This window comes from Hemicordylus capensis, chromosome 4 (genome assembly GCF_027244095.1).
Source record: "Hemicordylus capensis ecotype Gifberg chromosome 4, rHemCap1.1.pri, whole genome shotgun sequence".
NCBI lineage: Eukaryota > Metazoa > Chordata > Lepidosauria > Squamata > Cordylidae > Hemicordylus > Hemicordylus capensis.
In genome coordinates this window covers 100,570,528-100,598,145 of record NC_069660.1, presented here as the reverse complement: position 1 = coordinate 100,598,145, position 27,618 = coordinate 100,570,528, and the positions used below count along the sequence as shown (strand labels likewise).

The following is a 27,618-nucleotide window of genomic DNA, read 5'->3' as shown; positions in this document are numbered from 1 at the left end:
ATGACCCCTGGTTCTAGTGTTATGGGAGAGGGAGTAGAATTTCTCTCTATCCACTTTCTCCACACCGTGCATGATTTTATAGACCTCTATCATGTCTCCCCGCAGTCATCTTTTTTCTAAACTAAATAGATCCAGGTGTTGTAGCCTAGCCTCATAAGTAAGGTGCTCTAGGCCCCTGATCATCTTGGTTGCCATCTTCTGCACCTTTTCCAGTTCTACAATGTCCTTTTTTAGATATGGTGACCAGAATTGTATGCAGTACTCCAGGTGTGGCTGCACCATAATTTTGTATAAGGGCATTATAATATTAGCAGTTTTATTTTAATTCCTCCTCCTAATGATCCCTAGCATGGAATGGGCCTTTTTTTACAGCTGCCGGACATTGAGTCTATACTTTCAACGAGCTGTCCACCACGACCCCAAGATCCCTCTCCTGGTCAGTCACCGACAGCTCAGATCCCATTAGCATATACTTGAAATTGGGTTTCTTCGTCCCAATGTGCATCACTTCACATTTGCCAACACTGAACTGCATTTGCCACTTTGTCGCCCACTCACCCATTTTGGAGAGATCCTTTTGGAGCTCTTCACAATCAGTTATGGATTTCACTACCCAAAAAACTTTGGTATCATCTGCAAATTTGGCCACCTCACTGCTTAACTCTACTTCTAGATCATTTATGAATAAATTAAAAAGCACCGGTCCCGGTACAGATCTCTGGGGGACCCCACTTCTTACTTCCCTCCATTGGGAAAACTTTCTATTTATACCTACCCTCTGTTTCCTGTCTTTCAACCAGTTAGCAATCCACACATGTACTTGTCCCCTTATCCTATGACTGCTAAGTTTCCTCAGGAGTCGTTGATGAGAAACTTTGTCAAAAGCTTTTTGGAAGTCCAGGTATACTATGTCAACTGGATCACCTTGATCCACACACTTGTTGACACTCTCAAATAACTCCAAAAGGTTGGTCAGGCAAGATTTACCTTTGCAGAAGGCATGCTGGTTCACTCCCAGCAGGGCCTGTTCTTCTATGTGCTTTACAATTTTATTCTTAACAATACTTTCCATCAATTTGCCTGGAACGGATGTTAAGCTAACCGGCCTGTAATTTCCCGGATCACCCCTGGATCCCTTCTTGAAAATCAGTGTTATATTTGCTACTCTCCAGTCCTCTGGAACAGAACCTGACTGCAGGGATAAGTTATATATTTTAGCAGGGAGGTCGACAATTTCACATTTGAGTTCTTTGAGGACTCTTGGATGGATGCCATCCAGCCCTGGTGATTTGTTAGTTTTCAGTTTTTCCAGACAGTTTAGAACATCATCTCTTGTCACTTCTATCTGGCTCAGTTCTTTAGTCTCCATCCCCGAAAAGCCTGGTTCAGGAACAGGTATATGCTCAGTATCCTCTGCTGTGAAGACCGACGCAAAGAACTCATTTAGCTTCTCTGCAACTTCCATGTCCTCCTTAATAATCCCTTTCACTCCCTCATTGTCTAATGGTCCAACAGCCTCCCTGGCAGTTTTCCTGCTTCTGATGTATTTAAAGAAGTTTTTGTTATTCCCCTTGATGCTTTTATCTAAATGTTCCTCAAACTCTCTTTTCGCCTCCCTTATTGTTGCCTTGCATTTCTTTTGCCAGAGTTTGTGTTCCTTTCTGTTCTCTTCATTTGGACAGGCCTTCCAATTTTGGAAGGAAGTCTTCCTTTTATGGCTTCTTTGACAGTACCCGTTAGCCATGCTGGCATCTTCCTGGATTTAGTGGTACCTTTTCTCTTTTTGGGTATACAATCAAACTGGGCTTCTAGTACTGTGGTTTTGAGTAAACTCCGTGCATTCTGGAGCGAAGTGACTCTCCTGATTTTCCCTTTCTGCTTTCTTTTCACCATACTCCTCATTTTAGAGAAGCTTCCTCTTCTGAAATTCAAAATGTCAGTGTTAGACTTCCTTGGTGATTCTCTCCCCACACGTATGCTGAATTTGATGGCACTATGGTCACTGTTCCCTAAAGGGTCTATGGCACTGACATCCCACACCACATCCTGGGTGCCACTCAGAATTAAGTCCAAGGTTGCCTTTTCTCTGGTCGGTTCCAAGACCAACAGTTCTAGGGCGCAGTCATTTAGCATATCTAGAAATTTGACCTCTTTGTCATGACCTGATTGTGAATTTACCCAGTCTATGTGTGGGTAATTGAAGTCACCCATGATTACAGCCCTGCCTCTCCTTGACACCTCCCTGATTTCCTGCTGCAACTCCCAGTCACTGTCAGCGTTTTGATCAGGAGGGCGATAGCACGTCCCCAGTAGCACGTTCCCTTTCAGGCCCTGTATTGTCACCCACAGGGTTTCTGTGGAGGACTTCAGTCCACCCAGGTTTTCTAGCTTGTTAGATTCTATGCCTTCTTTAACATACAGTGCTACTCCACCTCCAAGGTGCCCCTCCCTGTCCTTTCTATAGAGTTTATATTCAGGGATAACAGTGTCCCATTGGTTCTCACTGTTCCACCATGTTTCTGTTATGCCTACTATATCTATTTCTGCGTTAGCCACCAAGCACTCCAGCTCACCCATTTTGGCTTGGAGGCTTCTGGCATTGGCATATGAGCACCTATATGCTGAATCTCTCACCTGATGTACGCTATCTTTCTTTTGATTGTTTGACCAGCTGGCACAGTCTCCTGTCTGCTCCTTATGCGGTACTGCTCTGTCCCCTTCTGTTTTATCTGAATTCTTTGCACCCTCACACTTTAAAGGATGGCTTTTGCCGAATGGGACAATGCCCAGCTCCCATCGACTGTTCCCCAGGTGTCATTTTAAAAGCTGCTCTGCAACCTTTTTGATTTTAAGTGCCAGCAGTCTGGTTCCATCTTGATTCAAGTGCAGCCCATCCCTTTTGTACAGGTCTTGCATACCCCAAAATGTATCCCAGTGCCTAACAAAACTAAACCCTCCTCCTGGCACCAACTTCTCATCCACGCATTGAAACCCCTCAGCTCTGTCTGTCTTACTATACCTGCGTGTGTAACAGGTAGCATTTCTGAGAATGCTACCTTGCGGGTCCTGGACTTCAATATGCTACCTATCAGCCTAAATTGGGCTTCCAGGACCCCCTGACTACATGTCACCACATCGTTGGTGCCAACATGCACCACGACAGCTGTCTCCTCCCCAGCACTGCCTAAGAACCTAGCTAGATGCTGCGTGATGTCCGCAACCTTCGCACTAGGCAGGCAAGTCACTGTGCAGTCAACACACGGGCCACAAACCCATCTCTCTATACCTCTAATGATCGAATCATCCACTACAAGGAGGACCCCACCCCCCAGAGGAATATCCCCTGTGCGAGAGGATATGGGCTCATCATCCATGGAAGGGGTCCCTTCTAAAGGAGCATTTCCCTCTTCCTTAGACCGACGCTCTTCTTGCCCGAGACCCTCATTCTCCCTGACAGCAGAAGAGCTATCAGCCCTGGAGTGAGATGTCTCTATCACATCCCTGAAGGTCTCGTCCACATGCCTCTCTGTCTCTCTGAGCTTCTCCAGATCTGCCACCTTGGTCTCAAGGGAACAAACTTGCTCCCTGAGAGCCAGGAGCTCCTTGCACCGAGCACACAACCATGACTTCTGCCCATGGGGCAAATAGTCATACATGTGGCACTCTGCAATACACTGGGAAGTGCCCCCTCCCCTGCTGGCCTTCTATCGTCATACTGTTTTTGTTGGCTGTTTACAGTATTTAGAGATAGCTTATTAGAAGGATAGGTCTCAGCTGTAATGGTCAGGTATTTACTGTCCAAGCAGCCTTTCCCAAGAATATGAGGAAGGGACTTTCGTTCTCTTCCTCACCAGTCTCCTTGTGATCACTGGGGCTTGTTCCAGGCTCCCCCACACACTTCCCGCTAAACTCCGGCAAAACTCCTATGTCCTGTTTGCTATTCCTGTTCGCTATGTTCTGTTCGCTATCCTCTCAGCCCTAAACCTCTTATGTAGAGAGTAGTCTTCCAACTGACACAGGATGTGAGTCCAAGGAATGTGGGGCCTCCCCCAGCCCTAGCTGACTCCACCTCCTCCAGGCAGGGACAATCAACAAACACTGGAGTTAGCTAACCCTTGCAAATTCTAACCCTTGCAGAGACAAACAACAAACACCAGAGTTAGCTAACCCTTGCAAATTCTAACCCTTGCAGGGACAAACAACAAACACTGGAGTTATCTACTGTAACCCTTTCACATTCTAACCCTTGCAATTACAAACACACAAACAGAAACTAGGACTTATCCCTTAAAGAGAAACCAGTCCCTGAAAATCTCCCCTCCTCCTGTTAGTTGGTTTGAAGGGGGGAAGGGCTAGATGCTTACAAAAGCTTGCTCTCCTCCCCAAGATGTGTCTGCTCTTCACAGAGTAGTCTTCCAACTGACACAGGATGTGAGTCAAAGGGGTGGAATAAAAGTAACTAAAGCACCATTCAAAAGTGGGCCTGGATCAATGAATGAATGAACTTCAACACCTCACTGAAATGTTATCTAAGTTAGAAGTTATCAAGGTTAGAGGGGAACAATCTGGTAAATATTACTAAATTGAACTCTTACTTCATAGCTACAGAATGCTCTTCAAGCACTGTGAGAAGGAAGACTGTTTAATGTTTGCCACTAACTAGATACATGGATAGACACATGCACATGCACCAGCCTAGTAGTAGTGCTGAGCTGAAACAAAAAGTGTCACTAGTGCTGCTGCTGCCCCAGATCAATCCCTGATTATGTTGCATTGTTAGAAGGTCAGGGTCTGGTGACTTCACCTCTTCTTAATTACAAAGTGGCCCTTATATTCAGAATAGTAAGAATAAGTTGTTATTTTGCCTTTCCTCAAGGAGAAGTGTTTGTGGTGGAAGAGGGGTCTACAGCACGTATTACTTTACAATATCTGGATGCTTCAGATGAAGACTCAAAGCCAGAGGAGCTAACTTTCTTTGTGGAGACAAATCCTCAATATGGTTACCTGGAAAACATCCTTCCTACACCTGGATATGAGAAAAGCAATGCTGGGCTTAATATAAGTGAGTTTTAGAGGTTTACTTAATTTTTTTTGAAGTGGGGCAGCGGAGTGTGTATCCTGTGTTGATATGTACATATATCAGTATACATATATACTGATCCTGGGAGGGGTTGGAAGGAATTTGGGAAGCAGGGGCGGAGGGACATGGTACCTCAAAAATTTCAAGGTGTGGGATAGTGTGGGTGGTGTTTGAATAGACCTGATATTGCTTGACAAAGTTACCCCTCTATGGGTACTGGTACCAACAGTTCTTCTTTGAAACAGATGGCTCTTGCTGGGTGCTGTTTTTTGTCCCTGAAAATGTGTTGGGGAGTCACAACATCATGTAATTTCCCATTGCATTCTGGGGGAAAAATTGCATCCCCTCGTGTGGCTACAGGGGACAATTAATTGTCCCCTGGAGTCCACTGGGAATGGCAAGATATTTTAGCCCTGTTTTGGACATCTTTTTAAAAGGACACTGTACAGCATCCCAGAGCTTACCCAGAAGTCTCACCCCAGTCCATGAGTGCCATGAAGCATCACCCTCCCCACGCTCTTCCTGCTTATAGCATTTGTCTGAAGAGGCAACTGTCGAATGTGTGGAGACAGTTATTTCTTTGGTAGGAGGGCTGGGTCACCCCAGACTTCCAATCACTGAGGCCAGTACCTTCCATGGGGACACATTAAGTGTCTACAGTAGATGGAGACTTTTCATTGGTGGTATCAAGAGAAGCTTGCCTGGGTCCTTCATTATTAGAATTCAGGTGGCAAGTCAAAGATGCTGCTGTTTGAGAGAGTTTGTCAAACTGAATAATTAGTTGTTGTGTACACACAATATGATTTACAAGTACATTTAAAAATGTAAAGTATGGTAAAGTAAAATATGGCAAGCATGGCTTGTGAAGAAGCCAAGACTGATTCTGTTCTTGTTGAGTGTACTCTCAGTGATGGATATGTCAAATAGGCTTTAATTCTCTGGTTTTAACATTTGGACTCTCTCCAAAAGGTTTATTCACTTTTCGGAGTCTCCAGTCTGGTTATATCAACTATGTGCAGTCCAAACATGAGCATTCAGAACCCACTTCTGATCTCTTCATGATATCGGTCAGCGATGGCCTTCACAAGTCTATGGCAACATCTTTCTACATCATCATTGATCCAGTTAATGATGAATTACCAGTGCTGCAACTTAGGAACATAACAGTGAGTCAGATATCTTCTTCCATTGAAATTTCTTGCTTCCTGAGTAAGACTGAGTAGAATAACAATATGGTGATTCTAGGAGAGAGCAATTTATTGGATGCACTGGATATATCATCACTGTGCTACTGTGCTCTGCTACCTGTAATTCATATATATATATACACACACACACACACACACACACACACACACACACACACACACACTAAGCTACAGGAAAGGGTGTAGAAGGCCATTAGTCATGAGAGGCAATATAATAACAACATAATGGGCTGCTTTTCATGGTCTTAGGAGGAGTGTCCAGCTAGGGTGGGAAAGTCATGCATGCTTCCAATTGGTGGTCATGTGTATTCAAAGATCAAGGTAGGAGGAGAGGATCGTGATTGTGTGGAAGTCTGGGTAGGATGGCCATGGCCAATCACAATTGGTCCCTAGCATTTTATTGAGGGAAGATTAAAAGCTGTACTATCCAGCTCCCATCTTCCACACAGTCACTCTCCCCTCCTCCTACTTGATCCTTGAATTCACACAGCCACCAGTTGGAAACACACACTGCTCTCCTACCCTGGCTGGGCACCCCTCCTACCCTGATTAGGATTATAAGAACTAGTCTAATATATAACAAAAGATTCCCAATACCCTAGTAGAGCCCACCTCTCCCAGGTGCTCCAGAACATGGTGGCCCTGTTTTTTTGCCCAGTGATTTACCGAGGTAAAATGAACCCATGTTTCATTTTACCACCGTAGATGATGTGCATGATCACCCCTGAGTAAATAGGTTCCCCACCTTTTGCTTTTGCCATGCCTCTGCTCATGTGAGCCTGCAGCATGGCAAAGACAAAGATGCCACTGTTCAGGGATGCGATTCCTGGGCATCAACTCGTGTATAGATGGCACATATGTGGAAATTCTAGTCCTGCCTGCCCCCCCAATGCCACGATAAGTACTATGGGTGTAAACACCACTACATCATGACTCTGCAAGATGTGGTAGACGCAATGGGGCGTGGAAGTCTACCTCGGGTGTTGGGCAGAAATCACAACACAGCTATTTTCTGGACTTCCCCACTCGACTCAAAGCTGTGCTCTGGTACCTGGGTGAACATTGCCCCCATGCAGGTGAAGTGAAGCTGGTGATATTTGGAGAGCAGGGATACAATCTCCAGGAGTGAATGGTCATCTCCTATCACACACCCAGAGGTGCCCTAGAAAGTGTCACGCCCTCGATCTCAGATAGCGAGGAGGAAGGGGAGGCTGACAGCCTTTCAGACAATGCGGGGGTGCCTGAGGGGCAGAGCCCAGCTGTCAGTTCTCAAGAGACGGCTGAGGAAGGTCCAGCTGATGTTTTGGAGCAGGCACAGCAGTCTGGGGCAGCGGAGAAAGCGACGGACAGACTGGATGATGAGCTGTGCGGGCAACCCCCACTGACTCCACAGCAACGGTGTGTCACAAGGCGGAGAGCACAGCTGGAAACTATCAGGAGGACTAAACGCCTCTTGCAGAGGGCTGATAAGCCTTGAATCCCTGCCAGCTGAGAGTTATCAGCTTGGACTATAAAGCACGTCAGCAGCTTTCTGTTAGCTGCTGGAAGACAACATTTGTCAACCCTCGTGTCGACAGCTTTCAGCCTGAGCCTGTGTTACATTTCTGCAGCCCAGTTTGTATTGTGGACTGTCTTCCTGGACTTCCCTTCTGGGTGGCCAGATTGCTGACAGAGAGTAACTTCAACTTCAGGCACAGCAGCATGAGGATCATAGTTAAGCAGGCATTAAGGAGACTGAAGGCCTGGTGGCGCACCCTCTACACTTTGTTGGATTCAAGGAGAAGCTCATGCCGAAGGTAATCATGGCCTGTTGCATCCTGCACAGTCTAGGGACGATGTACTGCTGGAGGGGCCTGTGGACATGCCCACACATCCAGGGGGTGAGAGTGATGCGGTGGAGGGGCACCTTGCAGAGATGGGGATGCTGTGCCATCAAACCTCACAGGATTGCTGGCAGCAGCAAGGAGGCACGGGCAGTGAGAGTGGGCTTTGCAAGACAGGCATGAGATCATCTCCCTCTGGCCCACTGCCAAGGCAGGCAGGTGCATAGTCTTTGAAGGGCACACTGCCCTAAAAACCACTGATGGTAACACAGGTTCATTGTCTGCAACTGCAGCATCAGTGAAATCAGATACTGGAAACACCTGTCCCCACCACACAAATGAAAAATCTGCCAGTGTATTGCTGTTCAGTAAAGTAAAAGAAGCCTTAAATAAACCTGTGTGTTTCTTTCAAAATGCAAGTGCACAGTCCCCCAACCCCCGCAAGACCTGGCCAGTGGGGAGGACAATATTTGGATTGGGTGTTTGGATGTAGCAGGGGAGGACATGGAATACCCTACCCTACCCCAAAATGTTCTGTGTACAGAATGGTACAGAATGGTGCATGGTGCTCGGAGAGCTTGCTTTTATTCAAGCTGGAGGTGTGTCAATCCATAGATTGTTTGTTCAGAGAGCGGAGGGTGTGGAGGGAGGAAAAGCTTAGTTATCTGGCTACCATAAAGAGGAGGATGGCAAGCAGGCTTCCTTAGGCCTCCCATCCCAGCGCCACCTGCATCCAGTCAAAAGCCTAGGGGTTAAAAGAATAAAGCACCCCCTCTCAATGAGTGCCCCCCCCCCAACTCCACATCCACATCCATGTAGATGTGCCCCTTGTCAATCCCACATATCAAGATATTTATTGAGAGTACAGTGAAGAAGGGTTAAAGCTGGAATGAGCTGAGTATGACTGACATGCCCTTGGGGGATTGCAGCCAATGGCATTCACCTGGATGATGTGCGGATGCCCTGCCCTCAGTGTTGTAACATGAGCGGCATGCAGCTCCCTGGGATGTGGCCTCAGTGGCCAAGGAGAAGGGAGGTGGAAACAGCCCTGAAACAGGAGGCTTCCAAACGTTTGGATGAATGTTATGATGCGATTCATGGTTTCAACTATTAATTGTGGGTTTGTCAACCTCCAGTTTCATGTTACGTGCAAATGAGCCCATTCTGTTGTAATTTCAGTGGTCTGAGTGTTACTGGGCTGTGACTTGCTTTGAAAGGTAGCACAACCATAGACTGAAAGGAGGCACCCTACTATCTGGCAACCTTTGTTACTACTTCTTGGTAATGCTGGAAAAATAATAGACCTTCTACGCAGTTTATTGTAAGGATAAATGTGGGCCATTCTTTCATATAAATGAAATCTGCACCAATGCCAGGAATATCAGTCTGAATTTCTCATCATCATCAGTTCAACTCTTTTTCAGGTTCAAAGTAGCTTAGGCAGAAACTTCAAAGTCTCCCTGTTGGGCATGTGCCTGTAGATTTCTAGGACTGCAGCCCTGGTGAGGCCAATGTTTGGATCTTTAAAAAAAATATTTTAGAAACTTCTTTAGAAACTTTTTTTGGAGAAGACTTCATTGTCTTTGGCTAGGTAGTCTATATCCAAAATTGCGGGGATTTTGTTTGTTTGTGGGTGGCAGTATATGGGTTAGAGCAGAAATGATCCTTTGTCTCAGTTATCCATCCAAATAAATAAATAAATAAATAAATAAATAAATAAATAAATGGATGGCTCACACAATGTTGTTTTCACTACACAAATATTATGAAAGAAGTAAATACTTTCATGAACCATGAATGTTTGTGTATTTTTCTGGAAAAAGCACCCTTCTGCTGGCATTCATATATAATGAGATCCATGCTTTATTCCAACATGCCTGTTTGCATCAGAAAAATATGTGAAACAATGCTAAATTAAAATACATTATTGAATAAGTGCATTCAATCTCTCATAATTCTGTAAATAGAAGGAAAGGACTCTTCTAATAATCTTACTTGATAGTTCATCCAGGCCTTATCTGATAGTTCTGAACCTAAACAAACTGGTTTGGGATCATTAGTACATGTTCTTCTTCCCAATTAGAGTTGTTAAAAGAAAGGAAAAATCTCTACTTTCTAATGGAATTGAACCAACATACCAGATGAGCCATGTAACTAGGTATCTGAATTGTTTAGACACATTGGTTTGCTTTTTCATGACATGAAAGTAAACAAGCTACAAATAGAGAAAAGAGACAGCTCCACACTCTGTATTATATGTTAGCTGAAATGCAAAAAAACTGTGGTGGGACATATGCAGTATGGCTTCTTTTTAAATAAATATGTGTGCATATGTTGGGGAGCATGCAAGGTAATTCTTTGCCAGGAGTTTTCTCGTTTATCTTACAACTCTTTTGATGAAAACAGAACTGGTACAAACTACAAACTAATCAGGTTACTCCTATGGAGTAGAGGAGGGAAAAACCCAGAACATAATGTATTGGGAAGGTGAATCTCAAGCAAATTTTCCTTACTTGAATTTACTTGCAAATCTTCAGAATTCATTATCCTTTCCCATTATGCATGCTGTTAAGATGTACAGTAGGCCATGCCAGTGTGGAATCTGGCTAGTCAGTGATGAACCTGGCTAGCTGGCATTATTGCCTTGAAATTAGTCAAGGAACTTAATATTTAATTTCAGAAGTTGAATTTCAAAAGTAATGTGAGATAATTATTATGCACAGAAATTTAAATTAAATGAGAAAAGCAAAGCTCAGACTTCTTTTAAATTAAACTAAGATGTTGACATTTGATTGCATTTCAAAAATGATGTGATACTTTTTTTTATTTCAGTTCTAAAATAAATTTACACTGACCATATCCCTGTTTTAACTTCTTGTTTCTTCTTGTTTCTTTTGTTTCACCTCCTCTCATCAGCATATTCCACCCCCTAAGGGTAGAATTGTGCTGAAGTTAAATAGGTCTAGATCTGAGGCCCATTCACAAGTTCAGGCTGTTCTCACGAGTAGCCAAGCCTGGACTAAGGCAGACAGGCCCGGGCTGAGAACTGCTGGGATCCACATGGATCATGGTAGCACTGCAGCAGCAAACCCGCCTACAGAGCCTGCCAGTTAACCGAGGTTAAGGGTGCACACATGCCCTTAACTCAGATGAGCTGCTCATGTGCAAGCACTGGCTGCTTCCAGCCAGCACTGGCACAGGAGTGGGTTCCTTGCTGTTGCCAGGGGGATCCCCACAAGGCACCATGCACTTGTGCTGTGCATTGTGGGATTTCTGGGTGCCAGGATAATGCATCCCAACCCCCACACCTCCATACTGCCTGAGGCAGCAGCAGACTATCTGAGTGTGTCACCCGTGCACCCAGCAACATCTTGGTAATCGTCTGCAGGGAAGGTACGGTTTTGCAGCCTGCCTGCCTGCCTGCCCTCCCAAACAGTTGTGTGGGCCCATTGTGTGGGCCCATTATGTTCAACACTCACACAATGTACACAGTACAGTCATTCACATGTTATGTTGAATGCAGGTGCGGAACTACACTTCCTATCTGTACCATGCATTTGAAGGGCCCATATCCAGGTTCACTTTTAAGATGAACGCAGTCATCCATCCCCTGCTAACTTGGCAAAGAGGCACCTTTTAACATGGTGATTCTCTTTATTTAGCTGGGGAACAGTAACTGGCCCTATCCACCCCCAGCACAGTACTTCCAGTGACTGTTGCTGGTGTCTATCTTATGTTTCTTTTTGGATTGTGAGCCCTTTGGGTACAGGATTCCATCTTATTTATTTGTTATTTCTCTGTGTAAACCACCCTGAGCCATTTTTGGAAGGGCGGTATAGAGATCAAATTAAAATAATAATTATAATTAATAATAATTCACACAAACACATGTACACTTACTTGTACAGCTGAACTGGGCTATAGTTGGTGCTTGAATGTAAGGACACAAAGGAATCCCATGTACGCTTGAGTTCCATGATGAAAGAAAAGTGGGATATAAATATTATATATATACAAACAATAGAAAACATGAGGGTTTTTTGAAGTGCCATCAATCTAAAAAATATGTGTCTAGATAAATGAATCAATTGGTCTACCATCTGCCTTTTTGTAGGAAGCCTTGACTGAGGTCTCTGAGTATTGCATTGAGCAAATGACTATGAGAGAGGTTTGGAAGTACATTAGAGAAATGGATGACTGTGTGAAAAGCTTAGAAAGGGAAGGCTGATTTGAGTATGGAAAGCAGAGTATATTGGGTAGTTCTTTAGGGAGTTCAGAGACTCGATAACTGGGCAGGTGAGAACTTCCAGTTACAAAATGAAGATAAAAAGAATTGCAGTTTCCCAAAAGTTTATAATTCAGCACCATTGCATTAAGTCACTTATGGAGGTGAGTCTTATGATCAGTGGGAATCGCCCGAAGGGGTTTGCGGGGAAAGTGGGCTTAGCCCGCTCTCCCCGCAGACGATCGGAAGGAAGACATGGGCAGCTGGATTGGCCGGCCACATGACTGCTGGCTCCGTCACGGAGCCAGCAGGGGCTGCAGGGAATGGGGGCCGTGTGGCCCCTGGAAGTTCCAGGATGCCCTGTGCGAACGCTTCCAGCCTCCCCGTTGGGAGTCTACTCGTGGGTCACCGTGCACTGCAGCAACACACAAGCAAAAAGACGTGGTTAATGGAGTGCTCTCTAAGGGAAGAGGTATCGATGGAGGTTTGTTGCCAGGAGCTGCACAGCTTCCGTTGCAGCACACGATCGGCCAAAAGTGGACTAGGCTCCCTTAGCCTGCTTTTGGGTGATCGTGAGAATTGCCTCATTTTATTCTGGGAGCTGTAAGCTTTGATATGAGGTTTTAAAAGATTGTGTACTTCTTTTAATACTACTTTTCATAATTTTTAAATTCTCATTCCCCTATCTGCAACTCACTTTTTCCTCCAGATAAGAGAAGGTGACATTAGGGCAATGGGCCCTGACACCATTAAAGTTGAAGATGATGACGTCCCACAAGATGCCCTGATAGTCTACATTGTAACTCCACCTCATCATGGGATGATACTAAAAGAGATTTCTGGCAGAGACACTGAGCATTACAAGCAGTTAAGCCCAATTGTGCTTCATCGAGACTTAGAAGTTCACAGCTTTACACTGGAAGAACTTAATCAAGGTTGGGATACCATATTATAGTTTTTCTTTGTTACAATATGCAGTGTCTTCTCATAGTCAAAAATATCTGTGTATGTGTATATCTACACAATGTTATTTAAATATAATGAACAAATCCCAAGTAGCACAGTGCATTTTGTGTGCACTCTGCCCATAGTGTCAAATTACAGCCATATGTGGTGACCCTATCAGTGGAAGGTGGAACACTATGAGGTCATTCACACAATCAAAAACTCTGTTCTGTCTGGGTTTGCGAGCCGTATGTGCTCCCAATTTTCGGTTGTGTGGAAGCAAGGTAAGGGAAACCTAGTTAGAAGTGATTGATGCTATTCACATGATAGGAGAAAATCGGGCTAGCTAGCCCAACTTTCTCCCATCGTGAGAACCACCGGGCTCGGCTGCGAGCCCGGTGGTTCTTAAGCGGGTCACCCGCTTAAATAACCCTTCTTTAAGCCCAGGTTAGCGGAGCGAGTGCTCTGCTAACCTGGGCTCTACGATCGTGAGCTGCCATGGCGCAGCTCTGCGCCATGGCAACTCACAAGTAGACCCCCGACCAGCAGGCTTAAAAGCAGCCTCCCAGCTCGGGGGTCTCTTGTTTCTGAATAAGAGAGGCACTTTGGGATACACCAGCACCTAACATGGGTCTGTGCTCACGTAGGGCATGCTGCAGCTTCTGGGAGCTGCACAGCCCCTGAGCCCCTGTCGGCTCCGCAACGGAGCCGGCAGTCATGTGGGTGCCTGGTTCGGCCACCCACTGCTGGGTCATCTGCGGGGAGAGTGGGCTAAGCCTGCTCTCCTCACTAAACCTGACAAGGTGGTTCCCACTGATCGTGGGAACCACCTCATTGTGTGGAAGCCAGATAGGAGGAAAACCTGGGTATCTTTTCCTCCTACCTTGCTTCCACATAATCACTTCTACCCAGGTTTTCCTCTTCCACACAACCAAAAATTGGGAGCACACACAGCTCCCAAACCCAGGTTTTTGATTGTGTGAATGACCTCAAAGATTAATCATGGAGGCCAGGTTAGGTCTACCACAACAGTGTTCCTAAGTACAGATATTCAGCTATATGCAAGAAAGTAAAGAATTGCAATTGGTGGCAGCAGTGGAATGTGAGCAACTCTGATGTACCCAGGGTAGAGGGGGAATGGGAACACGCTAGCTAACCACAACACTCAGTGCAGGCCTGCTCTGGGGCTATGACCCCTGCAGTTCCCAGGTTTTGCTGAACCGGATTGCAGAACTGGGAAGAATTCTTTCTTAAATTCTAGAACCCTAATATGGAGAGAAAATCTTCCCAGGTTCACTTTTTGTCTCTCTAGACAAGTGCTGAATTTGGGGAGAGCTCCATGGCCATGAAACATAGTGCTGCTGAGGGCATGGCTAGCCAGGGCACTCCTAATTTCCCCTCTATCTCCTCTGCACTGACCTTTAAAACAATTGAAGCTTTGTCTTGCCAATCAGAGCCTGTTTATTTTGGCCAATAGAATTCAGTGGAAAACACAGATAACAATGCCTAACCTCACCTTGTATATCCCTGCATAATACCCCTGCTGGGCTGACAAATGGTGTTATTTGTCACTGATCCAAGTACCACTCCTCCAAGTAGCAACCTAAACATGCACAAGAACTCAAAGGCAGTTGGTAGCTTGTTGTAAGTAGCCAGACCTATGTTAGGTGCTGGTGTATCCCAAGGTGCCTCTCTTATTCAGAAACAAACCATTGCAGGATGTTTTCTCTGTGATGTGCGCAGACATAATACTGAAACCTAAACCCTCTTCAGTCCTCTCCCACACACATTCTGTGGCTGTCCAATGCTCAAAATCACTTGTAGAAAGCTTCAGTGCATCCAGTATTTGCCTTTGACAAATGTTGAATATGCATATGTGTAGGGGGGTGGCTAGCCTGCACATCAGTGTGAGTGGCATGGTTAATTTGCATGACTCTGTTTGTCCCCCACCAAGCATTCCAGCATAATTCCTAAAAGGGTAGAGCAGAATTATTAGGAACTCCTGCTTCTCATGGTTTCTTGTGGGACAGGAGCATAAAGGTAGAACAGCAGTTTGCTATCTTGTCCTGTAAAGCTGCTGCTGCTGCTCTCCCTCCTCCAGTACCCAGAATGTTGGGGGCAATATGCTAAAAATCATTGTAAACCGCTTAGAGAGCTCCGGCTATAGAGCGGTATATAAATGTAAGTGCTATTGCTATTGCTAAGTGCTATTTGATCTTGCCCTTGTTTCAAGTGTTTAGGGTGTCAATCTCAAATTCTTAAGGAAGGCTTAATGTATTCGAGTGGTGGGCAACGACATAGCATTTCTAATATGTTTTGTAGGCATGAGTAAAACTTCCTAGAGCTCCAGGAGGAAGGAAACCAAATTATTAGTTTTGAATGTTTTACAGTTCCCCATTATCAGCTTTTCAGCTTCCTTCTGCAAGAAACTAGATTTATGTTGTCTGAGCTGCGGATGTCCTCTACTGGAAACCACAGTTCATTGCAGCAAATTGCTCTCATGAAAGGACATAAAATAAATATTGGACAATCTCTTTCTCTGTGCAAAATGTTTTTAAAAGAACCCAAGTGAATTGTCCTTTCTGTAGGAAGAATATCACTGACAATGACTTTTCTCTTGCTAGGCTTATATAAGACATCGAACCTTGATATTGTTTTCCCCCTTGCCAGTCTCTCATTCCTCTCCTTGCTTACCTTAATTCTGTAAAAGCTTCTTTACAAACTCCACATGCAGAATTTCCAGCTCAGCCACTTGTCCTTCAGTGGTTGAATGGATAGTCCCTTCTCAAAAGCCAACAGGAAAGTATGCACAAGCAAGTGATACAATGGAAAGCCTGTCACTTAATTGAGTAATGGTGCAGCCAAAGGCACCTCTTCTGCCAATGCAACTGCCCATAGGAATCTACAACCAGAAGTAGCAGATAACACATCTTCTCCAGCTTGGCATATGTGCCCTGTGCTTGCCAAGTAGAGCAAAGGGCTAATATGCGGTGGATGAGCTGAATGAATCTAGGGGCTATTTGGCATTCTGTCAAGCCCAGAAATGGTTCTGAGTTATGTGTAAAGTTTAGAACACTCAGATTAGTATTAGCATTTGAAACAAATGTTTGTTTATTAGCATTTTTGTACTCAATCCTCTGCCACATAAATGGCACCCGACATTTATGTACAACATAGTAAAGATAGTATTTTTAAAAACATCACCACCACTATGTACAAATCAATTATTGCCATAAAAACCATTAAGGACTCTGCTATAACAGGTGTAAAAACATGAGTAGAAATAAAAATTTGAGGTCCTGATAGTTGCCTTCAGCCACCCACAAGCTCTGACTGGAAGCATTCTAAAACTTGGTGTTTACCAAGTTTTAGCCAGCTTCCAGTCAGAGCTTGTTCCCAAACATAGGCACCACCACAAAAACACATGGCTTTGTGCCTTCCCAGTTCTTGCTTCAGTAAAAGCTGCAACAAGGAAGGGTATTTGTCTTTCATATATGAGGACATAGGGAGGGATATATGGAAGGAAGTGTACCCCAAGCTACAAGGCCCAAGACCATGGAGAGAGTTTAATTATCATGAGGGGCGGCCCAAGGTATTATGGCATATGGAGTGAGGCACAAAATTCTGCCTTGCCCCATGCTCCTGGTGGAGGCCAGCCCCCATTCAAAATCAAGCCTTGCAAACTTTGAAAGTGGCACAGTGGGTAGGGAGGGAGGTTGCTAGTGGCCTTTGTGATTCTTGCAATTTTTGTGAGAAAAGAGGCACTCCTTGCAAGTTTGCAAGGGTCCGCTTGGTCCCAAAGAGCTGCCCCAGTGGTGATAGTGGGGAGAGCATCTTGCCACCCTGCTGGTGCCTCAACAACCTGCCACCTGAGGCTACTGCCTCACCATGCCTCATGAAAGGTCTGCCCCGGTAACCACCAATACTTTGCATTGGGCTTTCCAACTGGCTGGTTAAAGAATAGTATTTTTTCAATTTATCCAAGCCAGTATTTCTGAAGGTATGTTATCTTGGTACTTTGACTACCTTTGCACTCACAGCAGAAGGCACAATGCAAATTGCAGCACTCCCCCTCCCCCACATCAGCCATCGCATTGCAGTGGCACAGCAGCACCGCCGCATGGTGGTTGCTGAGGGGAGCACTGTTGGTGTGTGTGGGCTGCTGGGGGGTGGCACCGCCACAGCAGGAAGCTGCGTGAAGCAGCATAGGAGCAGGTAAGGACGTGCTGACCTCACTTTTAAAATGCCATCACCGCCCTGCCCCCAGTGCCACCGCCCACCGGTTGAATAGGTTTAGCGGCCCCACGAACTGGTTCGGCTTCAAATCTGTGCTTGAATCTCCATCCATGCAGGTCCCTAACATAAAGGCAGAAGGGAGAGTGAGTGCAGTTGTGTGGATAGTAGCAAGTTTTATATTAAGTTTTTTTTTACAATATCTGAGTCATCCATTTGACTTTGTTTCTGTTAGATCATTATCATTTCCACAAGACAGATCGGTAAATGAATGAGCCAGTGTTGTGATACACTGGACAGACTGTAAGATTTTGATTTTGGAGCTCCAGGTTGACATTCCTATTAAGTTGGAAAGTAAAATTGGAAAGTAAAGTTGTGGCCATCCATGTTGTGAAGTATGAATGAGATAAGAATTGCAAAGTGTTCCATTCAGTCACAGTCACAGTGCTATCCCTGAGAAGACGCATTTGGATGTATTTCCCTGATGTAAACCACACGTCCTTTCTACAAGATGGGAGGTGAGCAGGTGATATTGAGCCCAGATACCAGAGTGCCTGGCAGTTGCCGGACTACCACTCTGTATCCCACCTAGACATGGGGGTTGCAATTTTGTATAGTAAGCCAATTTCTTTTAAGACTAAAGAGAATTTCCTGCTCCACAAATTCAGTGCCAGTCTTATTCTCATAGGGGTATACTGTAGTTAAATACTGAAATCCATCCAAAAGAAACGTTTCCTGATTGACCCAGTAAAGAAACTTCGCGTAGAGCATGTGACTATTTGTTTTCATGGTAAAATTCAAAAACTGATTCTAGGTTCTAATATCAGTTTCAAGGGGATTGGGCAGATACATATTAGCATATGGAAATCTGGCCTAATGCTCTCTGTGATGATGAGGCAGGTCACTTTGGAAATCCTGATCTAAACAAATACAGAATTTTAATATCACGAACATATGATTTAGCTGTATTCATTGCACTCTTGTGGCTGTTCCTTACGCACAGAAGTCTAATTAAACTTGTTACATTAAGGGACACTTCAGCATGGAGGAAACTGAGATGAAGGTAAAATTAATGTACAGAACCTTTTACTCAGGAAAAGTTTATTTTCCAAACTAGAGAGGGATAAAATGCTCTAATGTTAGGGGCATCTATGAAATACAATAACTGTCTTGTAAAAAACTAGGAGTTTTATAAGCCTTAAACATAATTTAACTCCTGTTTTTCAAGTCTCATTAGTGCTAGTGGGCAGGTTTCCTGCTTGCATAAGACTTCACAAGTTCAGAGTAAAATTAACTATTTTATTTATTAAAAATATTTATATACTGGTTTTCAACAAAAAAAAAGTTCTCAGTGGGGGTTACTTAGTAAATGGAATGAGAAATGGTTTGAGACCTTAAGCGTAAGATTGAAATGGAAAATACTAAGTGGAGACTTGTGAGACTTTGTGGAAATGATGTAGGATAGGGGAAAGATTTCAAGAGTGGTATACCTTTCACCACTCTATATACCACCTTCCACTTCAACTCTGGTTGTTGGTGCTGCCATAGCTTCTGTTTATGGATACAAGTGATTTTTCTAATGGTAAGTTTTTCATTCTGAAAATTTATTATAGAATATAATATTGCTGTTTAAAAATAGATTAATCCTGTGTGTTAGAAATGAATAATTTTCTTTGTATCTTTTCTTCTAGTCTGCTGCCATGTGTCAACAAAACAAAGCATCATCAGTGACTCAGCACTGTTTCTTCAGAGACCTGGAGGCGGGTCTCACAATCAGTGAGACCCGCTTTTGCCGAAACTGCGGGGAGAGTGGGCTAAGCCCGCTCTCCCCGCAGACAATCTCTACAAAAGCTCTGGGCAGCTGTATCGGTCGCCCACACGATTACTGGCTCCGTGACAGAACTGGCGGGAGCTGGGGAGCTCAGGGGCCATGTGGCCCCCAGAAGCCCCAGTATGCCCTGAGCGAGTGCACAGGGCATACTGGGGAGACCTCTGGAGCTGGGAGGCAGCTTTTTGCCTCCCCTCCGGGGGTCTACTCGTGAGTAACCATGCCGTGGAGCTGCGCCGTGGCTACTTATGACCAGATAGCCTGGGTTTGCAGAGCACTCGCTCCGCAAACCCGGGCTAAGAGGAGGGGTACTTGAGCGGGTTACCCGCTTGAGAACCACCGGGCTCACAGCCAAGCCCGGTGGTTCTCACAATCAGAAAAAATCGGGCTAGGCTTTCCTAGCCCGATTTTCCCCAATCGTGAGACTAGCCCCCTGGTGTAGCACAGAGTTTGAGGCTTAGTTACAAAATGGAAAGTTCCTAGTGCAAAGTTCACATTTGCCATTACTCACGAGGGTTGGTGTTCGAAACAAACTATTCTTTCTTAGGCTGCATTCTCACATAACACAAAACTGGAGGTCCCTTAACCTCCAGTTTTGGAAACTGTATGTCCAAATGTGGGCAACCAGAGTTTTGTTAAAAAATGGACTCGCGATTTCCCTCCCTGAACTGCCTTTTGTTTCTTTGGTTTGTAGTGAGGTCTTTTGCCTGGACCTCCAATTCCGCAGTGCCAGCATTACATCTGAACGCTGGCACCACAGTTTCCCCCTTATGCAACTGGAGTTGAGGGAGGAAGCTTCTCCCTCGCTCTGGCTACTATTGGCTGCCAGCGCTGTCCTTCATTGAAGAACAAAGCCCTGACAGCCAGTTGTCCCTCTTCTCTGCAGAGAGGGGCTCTCCGTTTTGTCCGTATGCGAGTCGGAGAGTGGGAGGGAGGTACAGGACAACGGGTTCTGCATTACATAACAGGTCCATTCTGTGTTACATCCGAAGTCAGCCATCGTCTCATCCGCCCATCTGCAATATAAGGATAATACTGTGGCTTCGTTCCTTATGGTTTAATTGCAAGGATTACAAGAAGACAATTTATATAACTCTCACTGTAAAATTCTATATAGATCTAGTTTTTGATATTGTGATTACTTTGTCTTTTCCATGTCCTTTAAATGAATCTACCTGCAATAGGCACTAACTGCCATAATAAGTGTCCATTTCCCATTGTACTTTTTAATATTTTGCCAGCAAGACTCTGATCACAACCAGTACATTTCCAACAAGGAGTTGGAAATTATTAATTATTTTAAGTTAGTTAAAGACAGTGGCACTGACATCCAGACTAATATCATGCATGAGGAAGAACACTTAGGAACCTAGGAAGCTCATCTAACTCAGTATTGTCTACACAGACTGGCAGCAGCTTCTCCAAGGTTGCAGGCAGGAATCTCTCTCAGCCCTATCTTGGAGATGCCAAGGAGGGAACTTGGAACCTGCTGCTCTTCCCAGAGCAGCTCCATCCCCTAAGGGGAATAGCTTACAGTGCTCACACATCAAGTCTCCCATTCATATGCAACCAAGGTGGACCCTGCTTAGCTAAGGGGACAAGTCATGCTTGCTACCACAAGACCAGCTCTCATTTCATACATGTGAGAGGGGATGATAAACTGACTCCCTACCTTCTGTCTGAAGCCACTTGCGCCTCCTAAAAATATGTCCCTGAATTTCCCATAACCCTCAGTTACATAATTTCAGGAGGCACAATGTGCTTCATTCTGCAACAGGAAACTCTGGCACTTTAGCTCATTGGATGTCTAGATGTCAGCAGTTGTTTCTCCGTAAGATGGAATGTAATTGTCCACATAGTCATAAATATTCAGAACTGGGTTGGCTCAGACCAGCATCCTGGTTTCATACCCTGATTTATACATCACAGTTAAAGCACAGCATCTGGGTTCAAATGATAGTCAGAGCTGTTATTTAACTAACCAAGATTTTGTCATTGCATCTGGAAATTAAGAGGAAAGCAAATGGGGATGAGGTAGCACATGGGCTCAGGGTTCATTCACTACATGTTTATGATTTAACAAACCATGGTTTGTTAGATCATCTGAACTGCCTCATAGATTATATTGATAGTTTAAATATATGACTATTATATTCTATTTATTTAATTCTATAAGCATACCCTAGCTAAGCCCATGCGTGGCAGCTCTCACGAGAGTTCGCAAGCAGAAGCACCTGATTGGGCAGTGGGGATTCCATATATAGATAAGGAGGAGGAGCCTGTGGCACCGTGGTGATTGGGAAGTGGGGATTCCATATCCAGATATGGAGGAGGAGCCTGTGATGGTTAAGGTCAATTGGAATGCAACTGTTACTGGTTGGAAGAGTTCTTGATTGTAAAGAAATATATATATTCCTTATATATATGGCAGGATTCTGCGAAGAGAGGGGTTATGAGGGAGGAAAGAGCCCCTTCAAGAGAAGGAGGCTGCCATTCTGTGAATTAGATGAGGAAACAAGATGAACAAGATCTGTTAACTCAGGGAGGAAAGGAGGATGGGAGGGAAAACATGAAGGGAGGGGGAAGGAAGAGTGGGGGAGAGTGGAAGAGAGAGAAAGATAGAAAAAGAAGGGAGAGGGAGAGAGACAGAAGGAAGGGTGAGGGATGGGCCCAACTGTCAGCAGCCTGAGGGGAATGAGCTGCAATGGCGGCACTGGCAGCAAGGAAGGTTCCAGTCAACCACTGCTGCTGTTTGGGGCTACCGAGGCCATTGTCAGAGGGAGGCAGGCAGGCAGGCAAGGGAAGGGCCTGGGTTTGTCAGTGGCCTGAGGGAGCGAATGGCCATGGTGGCGGCGGCAGCGAGGAAGGGCCCGGTCAACCACTGCTGCTGCTGCTCCTGTGGGGAGAAGCAGGAGTGGGGCTCAGGTGGGGAGGTCTCTGGAGATAGGAGGCTGCAGCTTGGCCAATAGGCACCAGCAACGCTGCAGCCTCAACCAAGAGAGGTGAGGGAGATGGAGTAAAGGGAGGGAGGAGGAGGAGCAGGAGTGCAGCTCAGCTGAGGGTGGGGAGATCTCTGAAGTGAGGGGGGCTGTGGCAGGGGGTGCAATCAGGTACTAGTGTGCAGATGCTCTGTGCAGGTTAAGCTAGTTTATATTTAATTCACCTTAGAAGTAAATATTTTTTCCTTCCTTTTCTTTTGCTAGAGGGTCATGGATTCAGTTTTAAGGAATAAGTTTAGAATGTAAGAGGCCTATTCGTTTTAAACAGAAGTATTTTTTTAAAGAACAAAATTAATTAATTTTAAAAACAAAATACTTTTTACTTATTTTAATTTTTTTAATTATTTTACTTGAAATCTTATTTAATTAAAGAAATATTTTATCCACTTGATTAACTGACAATATCAATACGATTAGTTTTTCTCAGCCATACTTCTCCACTATATTGTTCCCAGTAGCAGTTCTACCATATCTGCATGAAATTTGCCCTTGCCTAAATACATCTCGGCATCTCAACATCTGTCAGAACTAATTCTGTATACTTTAAAAATCTTACCTCACTTTATGGGTAGACCAGTCCTCCACCCTGGACTTAGTGTGATGGCCAGTCTCGAAGAACTGGCCCTATTGGTAGACCAGCTCTCCCCAGAAAAACAGGCCGCAAAATGGAGCTCAAAACACTCAAAATGTTTTGAGATTGATTTGAGCCAGCTTTGGCCGCTGTTTGGACAAATCAATTTGAGAAGTTCACAATTCATTTTGAACTCGAAATGAATCACAACATTTATGTCACGCACATCCCTACTGGGAGGGCTCTTTGAGAGAGAGAGAGAGAGAGAGAGAGAGTTCTCTTAAGAGCTCTAAGAGGAAAGCACTGGGAAGGGCTACATTTTCCAGTGCTCTGTGCAACACTTGAAGGAACTCCTTGGCACTGGGCAAGGCACAGCACTGCATGATGAGAATTGTCATCTCCACATTATGTCAGAGGGATTGTGCAGAGTATGCAGGTTTGACCAAAGCTTTACATAAGCCTAATAAACAATTAGTCAGGGGACCACACGTAGGGTTGGCAGGGGCCTCAACTGGTCCCCGGGCCTTACAATAGAGAACACTGCTATAGATAGCACTTGCTTCCTGTCAATATCTAGGTAGGGGGACTTAATTATTGGTTTCCTTTTTTGCGATCAGAGCAGTTGCTTATTGTTTTATTCTGTTTTTATGAGTGTAATTTGCAATTGTGTTCCTCCATAAATAATTTTAAAATTAATAAGCAATTATCTGGTTGCAAAGAAGGCAGAGTCAGTGTTGTGGGGTACTGATGAGCTGATTTTCAGGAGTAGAACTGTTATTTCAAAAGTATGGGAGCTAAGGAATAGGAGAAAGTAACACTACCTGAACCCTAACCTTTACTGAGAGCATGCTGATTGGTTGACTGGAAGCCAGCAACAGAGAGAAGATGCAACCTAAGCACACTTTTGAAGGAGTAAGTTCCTCTGCACTGAACATGACTGACTTCTGCATAAACATTCTTAGGATTTAGGCGCATCCCTCTGTCATAAGCATATACCATTGCTTTTAAATTAATGCAAGGGCAGTGATATTTTTTCTTGTTTCTGTTGGAACAGAAGCAATGTTAATAAATAAATAATACTGCAGTGTGGGAAAAGGCTGCAAATCTAAACAGACTTTCCAAGGAGTAAGTTCAATTGCATTCATTACATCTAAGTTAGCATTCTTGGGATATACAGTAATATGTTAAATGCAGTGTGAACCTATAACTACTTCCAGCTGATTGTGGAGCAGCAATGTCTCAGCAGTGGAAGTACTGCAGGGAAAAAGAAAACAAGGCAAGAGGGACTTTCTTATAACTAAAGCTGTGATGGAGGATAGCTAGAAGCTACCTGTGGGTAGCCCAAATTAATCTCTCACTACAAAATAAGGGACTACTAGGGATATGCACGAATTGATTTTTTTGATTCAATTTGTGCCTGAATGAAATCACCCCTGATTTGTTTTGTGTCTGAATCTGTCCCACCCCACCCCGAATCACCCAATTCAATTTGGATTTGATTAGATTAAAATTTGGACCACTTATAAAGGTCCTAGGGGCACCAAATTTGATGGTGGGTAGGTAACAATTGGGTAACTTGCTACCCAGATTTCTAATGGGGATTTGAAGTCACTCTAGCCTAACCCTAACATGGACCCCCAGTTTTAAAAATTTTTTTAAAGCTAAACTCTAGCCCTTGTAGAAGTGGAGTTATGGAGCAAAATGTGCGGTCACTATTTTTCAAGTGTTTGGATTCTTTGGTGTCTAATAACTTTTCCTCATAATCAATCCCTATGAGGATTCATTGCACACCTTTATTTCTTCTGTTTATTTTGACTGTCATTGGACAGTGCCAGCTGTCAAGTGCCATGTGCCAACTACCCCCCCCCCCCCCACACACAAGGCAGTGGGGTACTCAGTTTATTTTTTAGGAATATTGAAGTGTTTAGATTATTTTGTGTCTAATAACTTTCCCTCATAATTAATCCCTATGAGGATTCATTATATGTCTCCATTTCTTCTGTCCATTTTGACTGTCATTGGATAGTGCCAACTGCCATGTTTTCTCTCTCTCTCTCTCTCTCTCTCTCTCTCTCTCTCACACACACACACACACACACTCTCTCTCTCTCTCTCACACACACACACACACACACACACACACACACACACACTCTGTTTTTAAAGGAATTTTTGAAGAGTTTAGATTCTTTGGTGTCTTCATTACACACCTTTATTTATTCTGTTCATTTTTACCCCACTGCTTTGTGGGTGGGGGTAGGGAATTAGTGTCATCCCATGTGCCAACTACCCCCCCCCCAACACGGGTGCTCATATTATATTTTAGGAATTTTTGAGAGGTTCAGACTCTTTGGTGTGTAATTAATCCTCATAGGGATTCATCATGAGGAAAGGTTATTAGAAACCAAAGAGTCTAAACACTTGAAAAAATTCCTAGAACATAAACTGAGTAGTACCCCACTGCCTTGTGGGTGGGTGGGGGTATAGTTGGCACATGGCAGTTGATAGTTGGCACTGTCCAAAGACAGTCAAAATGAATAGAAGAAATGAAGGTGTGTAATGAATCCTCATAGGCATTCATTGAGGAAAAGTTATTATACGCCAAAGAATCCAAACTCTTGAAAAAATAGTGACCGCACATTTTGCTCCATAACTCCACTTCTACCAGGGCTAGAGCTTAGCTTTAAAAAAAAATTAAATGAAAGCTGTAAATATGGGGAAATGAATAGGAAGAATCCAAATCTCGAATTGATTCTAATAGAATCTGAGTGATTTGTTCTGTCTCCAAATCACCTGAATTAACTAGATTTGGGTACAAATTGATTTGTACCCAAATCAATTCACACATCCCTAGGGACCACCCACTTACCTCACCCACATGATTTATCCCCAATTCTATAGCACATCCAGGCAGTCTCTGTACAGAAAAGGGAGCATTCCCTTCACAATGGAAAGTTGTATTGCACATGTTCAGATTTTTTTTTAAAGAGGGAAATCCTATATATCTACTTGCTTAGGAGAACTCAAGACAAGGTGCTAGAAAATTTTTAAACATAAGTTGTTAAACTAATCTTGAAGCATGAGAGCATGCAGGATGTGAGTTGTCCCAGGGACCCACAGGATGCCTTCATGGCATGTTAAATACCCCATGGCATGTTAAATAGCTACAATGAATTTGGTATATTACAGTCATTTTTCTTTCTTCTTTGGCAGTGCTTTGACAGTCTTCTATAATGGAAGGAACTAGAGCACATAAAATATTAGTTCTGCATCTAGAATAACATTAACATTAGTTATTCAGCTGACCTGATTGCTTCTAAAATATCTATATTTTAATGTTCTCCTTTCATATTCAAGCCTATTTACAAACATTGAACACAGGCTCATGAATTTAAGCCCCTCTGAATTCACTCAAGTTGTTATCCAATTATATGGTGGTTTTAATTTAAATTATGTCCTTTCCCATAAAGAGTTTGATTTTGCTTTTTTTGTGTATACCCAAGCTTGCCCAGAGGAAGAAAGTTGAGTTGAAATGAATAGACCTTTTCAAAGAAACAAATAATTACCAAATGCTCATTTCCCTTCATACTGGTTGAGAACTTTCGCCAATTTTGAATGATTCACAACCCTGTAGTTCATAATTCATCCATTCATGACTTGGCAATTCATTATTTTCATGATTATATAACTAACTAGTAAGATGCGCATAGTGCCCAAGACTCTAAAAATGGTCTAAAGGTGAGGTAGGATGACGCCTGCGTGCTTCCTACTTCACATCCAGGTTATATGGGCTATTGGGCTGCCAGCAGCTTCTTTTGGGCTGCTGGCAGGCACCAGGATAATAGAGCAGGTCGGGCGTGGGGAAGCAACCCAGAAGCAGGAATTAGCACAAAGCACTGCGCTCCTCGTGCAGTGTGTTGTGAGATTCCTAGTGGTGGGCTTCCTTCCCCCTATTTCTGGATCACCACACCACTCACAAATTGTGTGGACATGTGAACAGTGGTGCCTGGCAAAAGTGACAATCATATGGGGGAAGGTAGGTAGGATCCTGCCTTTCCCCCCAATCCTCCCCAACCCCAATCCCAGCCCCAGTAGTCATGTGAATGACCCTAATATCGAATAGTGACCAGATAATTAAATAATTTTAGATGTCATAGGGCAGGCCTGCTTAACCTTGACCCCCCAACTATCTTTGGACTACAACTCCCATAATCCCAGCCACAGTGGCCAATAGCCAAGAATTATGGGAGTTGTAGGCCAACATCTACAAGAGGGCCAAAGTTGAGCAGCCCTGCCATAGGCAATTTTGCCAGGGTAAGGTAATTTCCAATTATTTCATTTCTGTCTAACATGAATATGCCCAATCTGTTCCTCTTTAATCTTTACAATGAATTTTGACTAAGGCTAGTCACTGGCTACTGTCACAAGCTGTGGCAATGGTTCCAATGGATGGGTGTTGTATGTTGCTAATACCACCACCATTTCACACAACTAGGGGCCTTCCCATCATATGAAATGGCAGGAATGCTTGCCATGGGGTAGGGGAAGCAGTGAACTGTTTCACAAAACTCTTCCTCCAGGCCAGTGCACCATCTCCAGTACATTAGTTTGCACCATCTGCAATACATTAGTCACCACCCACCTGTGCTAGTCACAAGGCAGTTTTACTCCACCCAGCCTGCTGAAGCAGGAGGCTGAGGGGGTGT

The 27,618-nt window shown here is 44.2% G+C and overlaps 1 protein-coding gene across 5 annotated transcripts in view; it reads left to right on the top strand.

The window, feature by feature from the left end:
* LOC128324687 (FRAS1-related extracellular matrix protein 1-like) overlaps nucleotides 1–27,618 on the top strand; it is a 195,824-nt gene that overhangs the window by 63,818 nt on the left and 104,388 nt on the right. For all 5 annotated transcript variants that reach the window (XM_053249535.1, XM_053249534.1, XM_053249537.1 and 2 more), the window contains 3 exons: nucleotides 4,877–5,062; nucleotides 6,050–6,246; nucleotides 13,046–13,271. In XM_053249535.1, the coding sequence (XP_053105510.1) occupies nucleotides 4,877–5,062; nucleotides 6,050–6,246; nucleotides 13,046–13,271 (609 nt within the window). The remainder of the gene's footprint in view (nucleotides 1–4,876; nucleotides 5,063–6,049; nucleotides 6,247–13,045; nucleotides 13,272–27,618) is intronic.